We start from the raw sequence: 16322 nt of genomic DNA, 5'->3' as shown, positions 1-16322 counted from the left end.
TGTGAAGACCTTTGACAAACATGTGTGTAGTAAGAATCTTAGTTACCTTTCAAAGAAATAATACCTTTGATAACAATGTCCACCTCTATTCTTACCACCTTAAAAAGTTGGGGCAGGTATTTACCCAGACTGATTCATTGGTTGTGGTAAAAATGAACTTGCCACTCACATTGTATTGTTAATGGAAACTATTCAAAGACAGTGCCATTTCTCTTAAAGGGTCCTGTTGGTATTGCTGGAAGACCTGGCATGCCTGGATTGAAAGGACATAGAGTAAGTATCCAGGAGAAACGCTTCTATATTTTAATTCCATAATTATAATGGGATATTATCCATAACAACTCAATTATTAACAATAGTTTATTTCTACTGCTTGCATTGTAGAAATGTATGTGGATTGTCTAATTGCATGTGTCTATTAACAGGGATTCAATGGACATGATGGTAGCAAAGGTGAACGAGGACCTTCAGGCCCAAAGGTAATTATCCCAATTACTTCTGATTTTAAAAAATCACCAATTCATTATTAAAGTAAAGAGAACTAAATAATTAAGTTTTCTGGATGTTATTGTTAGAATTACAGTGATTTTCCATTTCATTCTCAAACAGGGAGATGCAGGCACTCCTGGATCCGATGGCTCACCTGGAGCGATGGTAAAACAAATTTACAAAATGTCTTGGTATTAGTTGCCATAGAGAATGTGAATACTGACACATCTTTTCCTTAAATATCTACCTATCTAAAGTCTCAGTCCAATTTCAGTTTTCATCTGCCATGACATAGTTTGTTGACTGTGGTCTGTATGCCCAGTTGGTTCAGAGAGCTGCAGTTCTGTCCAAGGTGCAAGTACATATCACTTTGTATCTTTAGATCCATTTCTTCCCAAATGCCAATACACTTCACTTTGTATTCTGTTCTTGTTTTGCCTTGTTCTACTTCAATACACTGTTTAATGATTTGACCTCTATGAACAGCATGCAAGGCAAAATTTTCACTGCATTTGTGTACATCTGACAATAATAAACCAATTCCACTTCCAATATCATAACAAGATACAATGGCATAACCACCGATTCCCATGAATAAAACTGGTATCAATTTGAAAGCTGCCTGTACGTATGTATGGATGGCAGATACAGTCCTTCTTAATCCTGCTTATGGGACATAATGTAAAGTTAAGGCCAGAATATATTTTGAACCCAGTGCATCATGCTGCTGGTGGAGTCCGTTCCCTTACTGCTGCTTCAGGGAAGTAGAGCCTATAGCTTTTGGATGTCCTATTGAAGAAAATGATAAAATACAAAATCAAATCAAAACATTAGGTTAAGTCAATTTTATAAAGTTAAAAAACAAAGAACATTTTAAGAAGAAGCATTAAAATACTTTTGTTGTAGCATATATTCTATATTATGAATGTTGATAGTACATTTCAGATGCTGATTGTGGATAATTACTGTAATGGGCTGGGTTGATCAGACCTAAACAATTTAAGTGTCCAGGAGAATTGGTAATTAGTGTACATTGATTCTATTATGGTTATTATTCTATTATGGTTTTATTGAGCATGCCCACAATTAAATGAATCACAAGATTGTGGATAGTGACATATATGTACTTTGATAATAAATTCACTTTGAACTTTAATTTTACATATAAGGATAAGCCGGAATGCAAACAAAGAATCATTGAATACAACATGATTACTTAATTAGATGTTGGATAATGTCCCCAAGAATGAGGCCCAAATTACTCTTAGCTAGTTCCAATTGTCACTAGCTAAGAGTAATTTGGGCCTCATTCTTGGGGACATCAGTCTTGGGAAAAAAAAGCCTTCATTCCAATATCATGACAATACATTACCAGGTAAACAGGAGAAATACCCAAGGTTTCTCTCAAAGACTCCTTGTAAAATCAGAGCACCCACCGATTCATAAGATTCCCTGAGCCGTGATCATTCTAAATGAAGAATGCAAATTTAGTATGGCATTAAGAATCTTAAGTTAGTATGTTGGGAACACCGAAGTCTAACATAAACAGTGAAAAGGTCCAAGCACCTCCCATGCGACCTACCCCATACTGACCTGTCAAGTAACTTCTCTCTATAAGATCCAGGGATACCTCATCAGATACTTCAGGATTACTGAACTGAGCTAGATATGGAAACAACACACATCAAAGTTGCTGGTGAACGCAGCAGGCCAAGCAGCATCTATAGGAAGAGGCGCAGTCGACGTTTCAGGCCGAGACCCTTCGTCAGGACTAACTGAAGGAAGAGTGAGTAAGGGATTTGAAAGCTGGAGGGGGAGGGGGAGATGCAAAATGATAGGAGAAGACAGGAGGGGGAGGGATAGAGCCGAGAGCTGGACAGGTGATAGGCAAAAGGGGATACGAGAGGATCATGGGACAGGAGGTCCGGGAAGAAAGACGGGGGGGGTGACCCAGAGGATGGGCAAGAGGTATATTCAGAGGGACAGAGGGAGAAAAAGGAGAGTGAGAGAAAGAATGTGTGCATAAAAAAGAGTAACAGATGGGGTACGAGGGGGAGGTGGGGCCTAGCGGAAGTTAGAGAAGTCAATGTTCATGCCATCAGGTTGGAGGCTACCCATACGGAATATAAGGTGTTGTTCCTCCAACCTGAGTGTGACTTCATCTTTACAGTAGAGGAGGCCGTGGATAGACATGTCAGAATGGGAATGGGATGTGGAATTAAAATGTGTGGCCACTGGGAGATCCTGCTTTCTCTGGCGGACAGAGCGTAGATGTTCAGCAAAGCGGTCTCCCAGTCTGCGTTGGGTCTCACCAATATATAAAAGGCCACATCGGGAGCCCCGGACGCAGTATATCACCCCAATCGACTCACAGGTGAAGTGATGCCTCACCTGGAAGGACTGTTTGGGGCCCTGAATGGTGGTAAGGGAAGAAGTGTAAGGGCATGTGTAGCACTTGTTCCGCTTACACGGATAAGTGCCAGGAGGGAGATCAGTGGGGAGGGATGGGGGGGACGAATGGACAAGGGAGTTGTGTAGGGAGCGATCCCTGCGGAATGCAGAGAGAGGGGGGGAGGGAAAGATGTGCTTAGTGGTGGGATCCCGTTGGAGGTGGCGGAAGTTACGGAGAATAATATGTTGGACCCGGAGGCTGGTGGGGTGGTAGGTGAGGACCAGGGGAACCCTATTCCTAGTGGGGTGGTGGGAGGATGGAGTGAGAGCAGATGTACGTGAAATGGGGGAGATGCGTTTAAGAGCAGAGTTGATAGTGGAGGAAGGGAAGCCCCTTTCTTTAAAAAATGAAGACATCTCCCTCGTCCTAGAATGAAAAGATCTCCCAGTGGCCACACATTTTAATTCCACATCCCATTCCCATTCTGACATATCTATCCACGGCCTCCTCTACTGTAAAGATGAAGCCACACTCAGGTTGGAGGAACAACACCTTATATTCCGTATGGGTAGCCTCCAACCTGATGGCATGAACATTGACTTCTCTAACTTCCGCTAGGCCCCACCTCCCCCTCGTACCCCATCTGTTACTCTTTTTTATGCACACATTCTTTCTCTCACTCTCCTTTTTCTCCCTCTGTCCCTCTGAATATACCTCTTGCCCATCCTCTGGGTCACCCCCCCCCCCCCGTCTTTCTTCCCGGACCTCCTGTCCCATGATCCTCTCGTATCCCCTTTTGCCTATCACCTGTCCAGCTCTCGGCTCTATCCCTCCCCCTCCTGTCTTCTCCTATCATTTTGCATCTCCCCCTCCCCCTCCAGCTTTCAAATCCCTTACTCACTCTTCCTTCAGTTAGTCCTGACGAAGGGTCTCGGCCTGAAACGTCGACTGCGCCTCTTCCTATAGATGCTGCTTGGCCTGCTGCGTTCACCAGCAACTTTGATGTGTGTTGCTTGAATTTCCAGCATCTGCAGAATTCCTGTTGTTTGCGGTTAGATATGGAAACAAGTTGTTCTCAACCTGAACAGGAGAGAAGATGAGCCTTGTGATTTTGAGGACTTAATGAAGAAAAGGACTGCTCATACATATGCATGTCATTATCTTGATGCATGTGACATTAATGCATTTTGGACTTGCAACAGATCCAAAATTGGTTTGCCAATAATGTAGGCATCATTTAACAGAGATCATATACATTGAAGAAGTCACTGCATTCCCCACTTCTCTAAATTGATTAAAGCTATTTTGAAACTCAACTGGTTATTCCAATGCCTGATTACAGCCTATACACTTAAGCTATTAGCATCAGTTTCTGCTAATTTCTGGAAGAGGAAAGTTTGAAGAAATCCATTTTGAAAAGCAATGCGTCTATATTTTACACTCATTAATTTAAATGGTTTAAATGTAACATAGATAGAATTGTAGATATAATGTAGAAGCCATGTAGATAAAAATTCTCAAGCAGTTTTACATACTAGCATGAGAATTCGCAGCAGGAAGAGACTAGTCAGCCTGTTGAACCACCAGAGGAAAGGATCATGGCTGATCTATTGTAGCTTCAACATTCTCACTTATTCCCAGTAAGTTTTATTCTTCATTTATCAATGATCTGTTTCTTTATAATATTTAGTGACACTACTTCTACCACTCTTTGAAGAAGAGATTTCTAAAAGCACACAATCCTCTGAGAGAATATTTTTGCCTCATCTCTGGTTTGAATGGCAAGTCAGCCATTTTCAAACAGTGAACCCGATTTCTATATTCTCTCATGGGAGAAAGCATTTGCTCCATGTCCATTGTACTCAGGCCTTTCAAGATCCTGGGAAACACCAGTCTATGACACCCACTCCTCATGAGGTCATTGAGGCACGGAACGAATCCTTATGTTTACTTTGGAAAACAGAAGGACAAACAATAGCTCTTTGACATGTAGGTTATTAAGCTGCTCTTTCTATTTCATACACATTAATGTGCAATCAATTGTATTATAAACCCATATTCTGATATAGCAGATAAGCATTTCTGTTATCAATGCAATTAATGTAAAAAATTAATTTTATGTTGTGAAATGAGTGTTTCTCTTTATCATGTGCATTAGGGTCGTCCTGGTTTACGTGGTGAGAGAGGACGGGATGGGGTCCCTGGAACACCAGTAAGTGCTGTTATTATCATTTATGGATCTCTGTTATATAGAGAATGCCCAACATCTGTTATCAATATTTTTCTCCAGGTAACTTTGATCTATATTATGAAATGAAAATAATCACATCTTCCATAGTAACAGTAAAAAATTAAGTAATGATTATAGCAACCAGTAAATATTGCTCTAGGGCCTGAAAGTTAATAACTGGAATTCAATTTTGAAATTGACAATTTTATGGAAACATGTTTCAAGTTAAAATCTAAAATTATTAAATTCTGATTACTTCCCTTGATAAAATATTGAAGTGATTTTATTGTTAAGATTCTCCTTGGAAGCAGTCTCTAAACATGGGTCTATCTTTTGTTTAGGGTTTACGAGGATATGATGGCAGTCCTGGTAAAGATGGTCCCCCTGTAAGTGAAATGTGTAATTAGTGCAAAGCATTATTCATACTGCCCCTTCAGTTCTCCTTATATGGTTGTCTTTAAATTCATACTAATAAAATTTCTGTTTTTTATCCGTTTAGGGCAGAAATGGCAATCCTGGGAATCCTGGTGCTAATGGTCAACCAGGTCCTAAAGTATGTGAATTTCTTTCAGGGGCTCTGTGGCTTATGTTTTGTGGGTTGTTTGTTGCTTTTTATTGTTTTCAATTTTTTTTTTGTTCTTGCAAATTAGATGTTTGGCTGTCTTTGTGATGCGGAATTTTCGTGAATTCTACTATGTTTCTTTGTTTTGTAGTTGCCTGCAGGAAGATAAATCTCAAGGTCATGTATGGTATACTTACTTAGATAGTACATTTACTTTGAACGTTTGACCAATAGGCATTTCTTGGGCTTCATCTTCTTAAACCCACCACCCCTACTGGGGTACAAGCTGCTGACGGCAGCTTGCCAGAGTCCTCTGTCCTGGACCCATAGATGCAGCCCATCCTAGAAAATCCCTTCTTTCCCAGGGATGAGGTCTTTGGGGCTTCTCTTAGTGTTTCTGTAGCGCCGGGTTTCTACGGGATGCGGTTGCTGGCCCCCGAGTCTAATACTCCCCCTTTTGCAGCCAGACTTGGGACCATCCATGGCAGAGTTATTTCATGGACTTAGTTATTTTCTTCAGGATCTGGGCATTGCTGGCAAGCCCAGCATTTATTGTCCCACACCTAATGCAGATGATGGATTGCCTTCATACAATGCTTTCAACAATTGAATTCTCCAAATCTTCATTTCATTGTAACATTCAAGATTATTGTTGATACCTTCAAATTCTATATAGTTCCTAACTTGTGAAGTGAAGCCATTTCAATTACACTCCCTGCCATTTCTTGCACCTTCACGCCTAAATGCTTAAAACCACAGTGAGCAAAACAGTTCTTAATTGCCTCAGCAACTATCAGTGACAAAAATCACTGCTTTTTTAATGCAAAAACATAGTTTTGAATCAAAACTGTTCATTCTAAACACATTGTAGTGTCTATTAGCCACACAAATGCACATGACTGACATTGGTTTGAAACTGTTCAACAACAGTCTCCTGTCCCAATTAAGTGGCATCAAGTCACAAATAAACAAAAGGAGTTCTGACTCTTTTCCCAATTAGATCTTGTTCTTAAGTGTTGTCCCAAATAAGCAGCTGTCCCGATTAACCGATGGCCCAATTAACTGGCGTCTACTGTACTTGCAATGTGTGATTGATGGTTCTGACAAAGAGAAAAGTGACAGCATTTGATGGACAGCAAATTGCTACAAACAGTAATTGAACAAATAATGTAATAATCATTCCTAGGGTTGTTGATTGATGACTGAAAATTGATCTGTCTTTCACTTTTAATAGTGCCTATTTAGTGTATAATGTTCAGGAAAGAGAGGAAAAGGAGTCATGGTGACATTCTACACAGATTTTGAGGTGTCTTCCCAAATTATGTGTTAAAATTCTGCTGTTAAGTTATGAATTTCAGTATTTACAATGCAGGTTTTACAATGAAGCCAAAATTTACACCTAACGGGGGAGGGAGGGTAGCTTGAACAAGTGAGGTGAAAGCAATACTGCACAAAAGGAATGTCAACTTATTTGACCATGAAGCCTATAAGTATGAGTTGCTAAGCTGATCCAGAAGAGTGATCCATGATGATCCAATTGAATGGATGCAAAATTGGCTTCGTGATGGTGAGGATTGTTTTCAGATGGAGAACTCTGACGATTAATGATTTTGTTGAGTGTTAGTGACATGATTAAAAAGTTTCTGGATGATGATAAAATTCGTGGAACAATGGATACCAAGGAAGGTTACCGCAAAATGTAGGTCAATTGTGAAAGTGGTTGAAGGAATGGCTTAACTCAGTTTAACTCAAACAAGTGTGAAGTAATTGATCTTGGGAAGTTAAACCTGGTAGGACATATACAGTGAATGGCAGAGTGTTGTGGAACAGAAAGACCTAGGGCTTACAAGCACATAGTTCCCTGAAAGTGGTAATACAGGTAGACAGGTGGGTGAAGCAGTTGTATATCATGCTTGAATTCAAAGTTTGGATAGTTGAATAGAAGGATTAGGATATCATGTCACAGTTGTACAAGATGTTGCCAAGACTGTGCCTCTGGCCACTCGCTGTAGGAAAGATGTGATGAAGCTATACAGGATGCCAAAAAATTCACAAGGATTTTACCAGGACTGGAGGGCTTGAGTTAGAAGAATAAACTGGAGAGGTTGGGACTGTTTTCCCCAGAGAAAAGGAAGCTGAGGGAATGACCTTATAAAAGGGCATTAAGATGCTGAATGTACACAGTCTTTGTCCCAGGAAAAAGGGATTTTATTTTAGGGATATGGACCGAAACGCAAGCAAATGAGACTAACTTTCAATGGGCACCTTGGTTGGCTTAGATGAGCTGAGCCATAAGGCCTGTATCCATGCTGTGTCACTTTATAATTTCATCTCTTCAAATTCAAATTGTTCAAACTCATAGAAAAAAAAACATATAAAAAGCCACAGTGGTTAATATAGTAGAAATGATTCTGAATGTAAAGAGAACACAATTAGATTGAATGTTTAAGATAACACAGGTAGGCACATCAAAGAAAATAGTTCTACATGTCATATACCCATGGGAATCAAGACCAATGAACTACTGTAAGAGGTGTATATGTCTCTTGCATCTCAAGGAGAAATTTTGGGATATTTTACAATCTTATCCAGAAAATTTTGGACTTTCACTCTGGAGCTCAGTAACTCTGCTGCTAGCTGGTTTCAATTTTCTAAGGACCAAATCAAAAGAATTTCCTGGTATATCTTGAGATTGCTTCTTCGTGTGAGAACCAGGGAGAAGATTCACAATGTTCCACCACCACACCCCATGTAACGTAGCTTGAAGAGGCAAAATTTCTGTCTTGTCAATATTTCACTGGGTCCCTAGAGGCTGCTAAGGTGGGAGTTTCCATCTTAGAGAAGGGAGAAGTTCAGCTTTTACCTCCTATTTCTACCCAGATCCTGGAGAGAATTCAATGGGACAAAGTACAAATAGTTACAAACATGATGGAAGACCTACAGAATTGATGTCCTGGCAAAACCTGTCATCACTAAGAATGGTTACATTAAAATGTCTCTTTTAAATAATGATTAGAAAGCAAAATACGCTTCATCCTTTTCTCTTGTAATTTAGATTATGTACAAACTATCCAAAGGATTACACATTTTCAAGAATGTAACTAGTCTTTAATACTTTACCTTGCAGGGTGAATCTGGTGAAAAAGGTCCTCCTGGTTCCAATGGTCCTCCAGGACCTAGAGGTCTACAAGGGAATGTTGGTCCTAGTGGACACCAAGGAAATCCTGTACGTAACCAATGTTTGCTGCACATCAGTTTTCCATTTACCATTTAGTAAATGGTGGAAAACAACATCTGTCTGTTTACTTCTGATTTGTATTGCAGGGGAATCCTGGAAAAGATGGATCACCTGGTTCACCAGGGCCTCAGGTCAGTTACATCAAAATCATTTTTCATTTATTGTGAAAATATGTAACAAATACAGTGGAGTAATGCATTGATTATAGAGGAGACAATCTGATAAATGTCTCATTAATTTGGCTTGCATCTTTCATTTGAACATGATTTAATCACTCAATGTGAATTATCTGCCAAAGGTACTTTGTTCTACATTTTAAAGGGACAAATTAAAATTTCAATTGTCCTGTTATTTTACGTTTGCTGTTTTAGTTATAGGCCTTTGGCGCTATCCAAAAGTATAGCCTTTAGTAGAAACACTATTCACACCAGTTTTCTTTATGTTCTTAGGGTCTTCCTGGAACTCCTGGGCACATGGGTGGGCTCGGTCCCATTGGTCCTCCAGGTCCATCAGGAACTAATGGATTTCCAGGTGATAAAGGTCTACCAGTAAGTATGTGCCATAGACTAATACCATTAAGCAAGGTGTCTGTGGACCTCAGGTTGGGGACCCCTGGAATAGTGGGACGTCAATTTAGAACAGAGTTGAAAAGGTTGAATGAGCAAGGGTTTTTTTTTCTGTTTGGAGTGAAGAAAGATGAGAGATGTAAAGATGATAAAAGATATAGATTGTGGACAGCCACAGACTCCCCCCACCCCGAGCTTAAATGGCTAGCACAAGGGGCGTAATTTTAAGCTATTAAAGGAAAGTATAGGGGGAATGTCAGTGCTTTTTTTTCCAACACAAAGTGTAGTTGGTGCATGTAATATCCTGCCAGGGAGACACAGGTACAATAGGGCATTAGGGACATCTAAGTGACACTTAGATAGGCAAATGGATGAAAGAAAAATTAAGGGGTATGAAAGGTTTAGATTGATATTGAATATTGAAAGGCCTAGATAGAATGAATATGGAGAGGATGTCTCCTATAGTGGATGAGTCTCGGACCAGGGAGCACAGCCTCAGAATAGAACAAGGGTTCCCAACCTTTCTTATTATGTGGACCAATACCATTAAGCAAGGGCACCGTGAACCCCAGGTTAGGAACCCCTAAAATAGAGGGACGTCAATTTAGAACAGAAATGAGAAGGAATTTCTTTACAAACCTAAAACGTCGACTGCACCTCTTCCTAGAGATGCTGCCTGGCCTGCTGCGTTCACCAGCAACTTTTATGTGTGTTGCAGGAATTTCTTTAGCCAGGTGGTAGTGAATTTGAGAAATTCATTGCCACAGATGGCTGTGGAGGACAAATCATTGAGTATATTTAAAGCAGAGGTTGATAGTCATAGTCATAGTCATACTTTATTGATCCCGGGGGAAATTGGTTTTCGTTACAGTTGCACCATAAATAATAAATAGTAATAAAACCACAAATAGTTAAATAGTAATATGTAAATTATGCCAGGAAATAAGTCCAGGACTGACCCTCCAAGGGAGGAGTTGTAAAGTTTGATGGCCACAGGCAGGAATGACTTCCTATGACACTCTGTGCTGCATCTCGGTGGAATGAGTCTCTGGCTGAATGTACTCCTGTGCCCAACCAGTACATTATGTAGTGGATGGGAGACATTGTCCAAGATGGCATGCAACTTGGACAGCATCCTCTTTTCAGACACCACCGTCAGAGAGTCCAGTTCCGTCCCCACAACATGACTGGCCTTACGTTGATTCTGTTGGTGTCTGCCACCTTCAGCCTACTGCCCCAGCACACAACAGCAAACATGATAGCACTGGCCACCACAGACTCCGTAGAACATCCTCAGCATCGTCCGGCAGATGTTAAAGGACCTCAGTCTCCTCAGGAAATAGAGACGGCTCTGACCCTTCTTGTAGACAGCCTCAGTGTTCTTTGACCAGTCCAGTTTATTAACTAAGACCAGTTTAGGGTCTTAGTTAGTCAGGGTGTCAAAAGTTACAGGGAGAAGGCAAGAAATGGGGTTGAGAGAGATAATACACCAGCCAAGATGAAATGGTGGAGCAGACTCTTCTCTCTCCCACACTGTCTCTGGTGTCTCCTCACGTGGGCAACTGCAATAGGCAATACCACAGCATAAGGGCCTTGTCCACATGAGTCAGATTCTGGTCTGATAATAGAGTACATCTTTCCTTTTCCCTGTTTATTGACCATCACACTGTCATCTAGCCGTAATACAAAAATAAAAGCAACACCCTGAAAGCGGTTTATAGATTATTGTATGCCAACTACTATTGTTATATTAAACATTTGTGCAGTTTACATGTATGTATCTGCTTTTTCTATTGCTATTACACAGTGTTACCAAGATATACAACATTTGCAGAGGTTAGCTTTAGAAATACTCCTATAGGACAGGGGTTCCCAGCCTTTTATATGCCATGGACTAGTACAATTATACAAGGGGTCCATGGACCGCATGTTGGGAACCCCTACAGGAAATACAGTACAAAGGATATACCAGTCAGATGTAATATTTCACCTGGTAGTCTGTCAAATCAGAAAACAAAACTATTTCTAAAATTGCTTTCTAACAAGAGTAACACTTTCACTTTTAAGGGCGAACCTGGAAAGAGTGGTCCAGCTGGTCAACCTGGAGCAAAAGGAGAACGTGTAAGTCTGGTGTTATTTTATATTACATCGGAAAGTAAAGATAATGACCAAGTTATTGCATTTTTAGTATTATTTTGACATTAAGAACATTTGAGTTTAACTTACTTGTTTGTACAGATCTTAATTGATTCATCCAATTGAATCGAATTTGAGGCCTACATCGTGATGAAAAACCGACATGATTTGATTGTCATGAACTTTTTCTAGAAACAACACAATATACTTTATTACCAAGGATAAGACCACTTAAGATCTAAGTACATTCTAAAAAATTGTTCCCTTGTTTTATTTGGTGTAAAATGAAAAACAAGTGTCATAACTCCTCACTAATGTTATGTTACAGCAAGGTAGCTTAGGTGTGTTACAAAGATGTCTCATTCTACTTTGGCTAAGCACCACAGAGTAAGCTGAGATACTTCAGTTCAACACAGCAAAGCCTTCCCCATCTTTCAGCACATATTCAAGGAACACTGCCCCAAGAAAGCAGCACCCATCATCAAGGACCCCCAATATCCAGGCCATGTCCTCTTCTTGAAGCATCCTTAAGCAGGAGGTACAGGAGCCTTGGGTCCGACACTACAAGACTCAGGGACAGTTATTACCTTTCAACCATCAGGTTCCTGAACCAGCATGGACAATTTTGCTTATCTCAACTCTGAACTGCTTTGATAAAATGTGCCAAGGACTTTAAACTCATGTTCTCAGTATTAATTAGTTAATTAATCATCCATCTATCACTTCCTTGCACCTCCCCATCACCCACCCACAGCTACCTATCTTTTGCACATTAGTTGTTTGTCAGTCATTGATAACAAATTTACTTTGAACTTTGAGTGCTAATTAATTTCTATGTTTTAATTCTACCTTTATCTTACTGCTAGGGCATACCTGGGCAACCTGGTTTTACTGGCCCTGCTGGTAAAGATGGCAAACCAGGTGTCCCTGGTGAAACTGGACCAATTGGTCCACCGGGTAGTCCTGGCATGAGCGTAAGTACCAACTTTTATCATTCAGGAGAGTAGGCAATTCATTGTGGTGTACAAGAGTTAATAAGTATAGATCTACTGCAGAATCTTAAACATTGCTCATTTATTAGCCCTATCAGCCTCCACTTTAGTACACCCAAAGATTTGGCCACCACAGCCATCTGTTGCAATGAATTCCACAGATTCACCACCCTCTTACTAAAGAAAGTACTTATCTCTGTTCTAAAGGGTCATCCTTCTGTTCCGAGGATATTCTGACCCTCTGGTCCTAGACTTCACGGCTATTCAAAACATCCTCTTCATGTCACCTCTAACTAGGCCTCTGAATATTCATAAGTTTCGGTGAGATCCCCCTCATTATTCTAAACTCCAACAAGTAAATGCTTCTCACATATTTTAGCAAAACAAGAACCGCATCTAGAGAAAGAAAGGGAAGCAAATGGAAACAAGCAGGAAGTTCCTTCTGTGATGTCATTCCTCAAGCTTACATTGGGCATTGTTCAAATTCTGTAGAAAGTTGAAGGCTGAGAGGTTGGAGATTGGGTGATCTGGAATTACCATGACACAAGACTGGAAACTCATGTTCACACAATCTGTGTTTAGCCTCTTTGATGTAGAGACATTGTGAGAACCAGGTGCAAAAGTAGAAGTGTAAGAGAATTTGTTCTTAATCTGGAAGCAATATTTGGCCCTCTTTATGGTGGGAAGTGAAAGGTTAAAAGGTGGGGGGGGGGTTGTATCTTCTGTGGTTGCCTGAGAAACTGTACAACCATCGGGAGTTGCAGAGAAAGCGGTCCATTCAGAATGGTGAAAAAGAAGGGAGTGAAGGCAGGGCTAAAAAGCTTTGATTATTTATTTTCATAGATGTTGCCTGACCTGCTGAGTTCCTCTGGCATTTTGTGTGTATTGCATTGGGCTACAAACTTTTCCCAGTAGCAATGCCCAATTAAGGAGCAAATATTGTATGTTTTGGAAAATTCAGAAAGTGCTTCTAAGTTATTTAAATTGTTATCAATATAACTCACTTCAAAATCCTTAGAGATTTTCAGTGAATGTAAGGATAATGTCAAATTCAAGTAATAGTGAATATATTTCAGCCGAAGAGCTTATACTGTGTAGTCTATTGTGTAATTCTCAGAATTTTAAATAGCATTCTATTATTTAAGAACATATGTTGAAACACAAAATGAAATGTAAGTAGATGGTGTTTCAGAGAGAGAAAGAAAGAGAACTCTTTACAAAAAACAAACGACTGAAAGAGTTCAGAGGATTTGAGCTATCCCTGCGAAGGGATAGGAATTATTGACATTTCAAAAACACAAAATAATCTGCAGGTGCTGTGATCAAAGCAACACTTTCAGTATGCTGGATGAAATCAGCAGGCCGGGCAGCATCAGCCAGAAACGATGAGTCGACGTTTCGGGCCTGAACCCTTCGTCAGGACTGAAGAATGAAAGATGGGGAAGGATTTGAAGAATGCTTGTAGCTTCAGTTGAAAGACCAGTAAGGACCCTTGGTATGAACATAAAATTCTCCAACTTCCGGTAATTCCCTCCCCTCCCTTCCTCTATCCCTATTTCACTCTACCCCTTCCCCCAGCTCCCTCATGGTTCCGTCTCCTTCTTCTACTACCCATTGTTTTCAGGGCTATGACGTCAATGATTCCCCCCCCCCCACCCCTTTGTCTTTCAGGTCTTTCAAATTACTGGTCTTTCAACTGAAGCTACAAGCATTTTTCAAATCCTTCCCCATCTTTCATTCTTCAGTCCTGACGAAGGGTTCCAGCCCAAAACGTCGACTCATCATTTCTAACTGATGCTGCCCGACCTGCTGAGTTCATCCAGCGTACTGAAATTGACATTTCGAGCCAACCCAAAATACAGAGTCTCAACCCAAAACATCAAAATTTCTCTTCCTCCCCCAAAAAAAGATGCTGCTAGATTCACTGAGTACCTCCAGCAATTTGCTTCTGCTCCAGATTTCCACAGCTGTGGTCTCCCATGTCTCCAAGAATTCTTAGCATCTTCACATTTCAGGGATTAAAGGAAGCAATGTGTTATCATTGAACCCTGCCTCTGCATAGAACATATCCAGAGTACTGTTCCGTTTATCTTTGCTCTTCAAATAAGGGAATGCATAAGTTTCTTTTCATGTAATTGGTGTGTGTTTCAAAACAATGATGCTGGTGTTCGTAATAGGAACATAGATGCATAAATTATTTCATTCTATTTGATTTTACCTCAACTCTGTTTACTTGTCTCTGTTTCATTTTCATTGTCATCTTTGTATAATAAGTAAAAACCTGCATCATGTAAAAAATCAAATTTTTATTATGCCCGCATTGTTCTGGATTCCCCTAAAAGAATAGATGTACAATTTTAACCACTTCATCAAATCCCCATCCAAACAAGGTTTATTATGTGCCACAAATGCCCACATAAAGAGCATGGTGTGCTCCAGACCTGCCAAAGTGTCTCAGCCCGAAATGTCGACTGTACTCTTTTCCATAGTTGCTGCCTTGCCTGCTGAGTTCCTCCAGCATTCTGTGTGCATTGCTTGGTGCTCTAAATGAAGTCTGATTCCTGACCCTAGAAATGACACTTGAGTCACAATCTGTTCTGCCCTACTTTTTGCACCTGTCCTCTAAATCTACATGATTTGTGCACACCTAAATATGATTGTTCATTTCTGACTCCTGGTCTCTTTTTGTTAGATCATAGTCTTGATATAAAATAAATATAATATTTGCATTTCCAACATTGAATGCCATCTGGAATTTCCTGGTCCACACACATCATCTCCCTGTTTCTCTTTGTAACATTCTGCTCCCATCTGCTCAATTACTGTCTCTCCTAACTTAGTATTGCCTGAAAATTTAGATAACTAGGCCTGGAGTCTATATAATTCAAATCTGAGACCTCATAACAGATTTCTGGAATACTATTTGTCCTAAGTCACCACCCAGAGTGTTCCCGGTTCTTGGTTTCTTATCCTCAAGCTAATGAGGTGTGGTATTGGATTTGCTGACCATAAAGTTCGAGACTCAAATGAAGACCTTAAGCCCGATCCAATATAAATACCCTTGAGTGCCCTCACTAAAGGTGGGGGGGAGGTTACTCTATAATCACCCAATCTTTATACTTTATTGTTGCCAAACAATTGATACTAGAGCATACAATCATCACAGCGATATTTAATTCTGCTCTTCGTGCTCCCCAGAGTACAAATCAATAGTAAATATTAAAAATTGAAATTATAAATCATAAATAGAAAATAGAAAAGGGAAAGTAAGGTAGTGCAAAAAAACCGAGAGGCAGGTCCAGATGTTTGGAAGGTATGGCCCAGATCCGGGTCAGGATCCGCTCAGCAGTCTTATCACAGTTGGAAAGAATCTGTTCCTAAATCTGGCTGTATGAGTCTTCAAGCTCCTGAGCCTTCTCCCGGAGGGAAGAGGGACGAAAAGTGTGTTGGCTGGGTGGGTCGAGTCCTTGATTATCCTGGCAGCACTGCTTCGACAGCGTGTGGTGTAAAGTGAGTCCGAGGATGGAAGATTGGTTTGTGTGATGTGCTGGGCTGTGTTCACGATCTACTGCAGGTTCTTCCGATCTTGGACAGGACAACTTCCATACCAGGTTGTGATGAACCCCAGAAGAATGTTTTCTATGGTGCATCTATAAAAATTAGTGAGGGTTTTAGGGGACAGGCCAAATTTCCTCAGTTTCCTCAGGAAGTAAAGGT

At 40.4% G+C, this 16322-nt stretch overlaps 1 protein-coding gene across 1 annotated transcript in view; it reads left to right on the top strand.

The window, feature by feature from the left end:
- The window catches only part of LOC134348515 (collagen alpha-1(III) chain-like), a 132405-nt gene that overhangs the window by 70395 nt on the left and 45688 nt on the right, over window positions 1-16322 (top strand). The window contains exons 10-20 of the mRNA XM_063052003.1: window positions 220-273; window positions 426-479; window positions 610-654; window positions 5040-5093; window positions 5453-5497; window positions 5611-5664; window positions 8801-8899; window positions 8998-9042; window positions 9361-9459; window positions 11545-11598; window positions 12480-12587. Of these exons, the coding sequence (XP_062908073.1) occupies window positions 220-273; window positions 426-479; window positions 610-654; window positions 5040-5093; window positions 5453-5497; window positions 5611-5664; window positions 8801-8899; window positions 8998-9042; window positions 9361-9459; window positions 11545-11598; window positions 12480-12587 (711 nt within the window). The remainder of the gene's footprint in view (window positions 1-219; window positions 274-425; window positions 480-609; window positions 655-5039; window positions 5094-5452; window positions 5498-5610; window positions 5665-8800; window positions 8900-8997; window positions 9043-9360; window positions 9460-11544; window positions 11599-12479; window positions 12588-16322) is intronic.

This window comes from Mobula hypostoma, chromosome 6, assembly GCF_963921235.1.
Source record: "Mobula hypostoma chromosome 6, sMobHyp1.1, whole genome shotgun sequence".
NCBI lineage: Eukaryota > Metazoa > Chordata > Chondrichthyes > Myliobatiformes > Myliobatidae > Mobula > Mobula hypostoma.
Note: the sequence above shows the minus strand (reverse complement) of the source record. Positions and strands in the feature narration are given on the sequence as shown.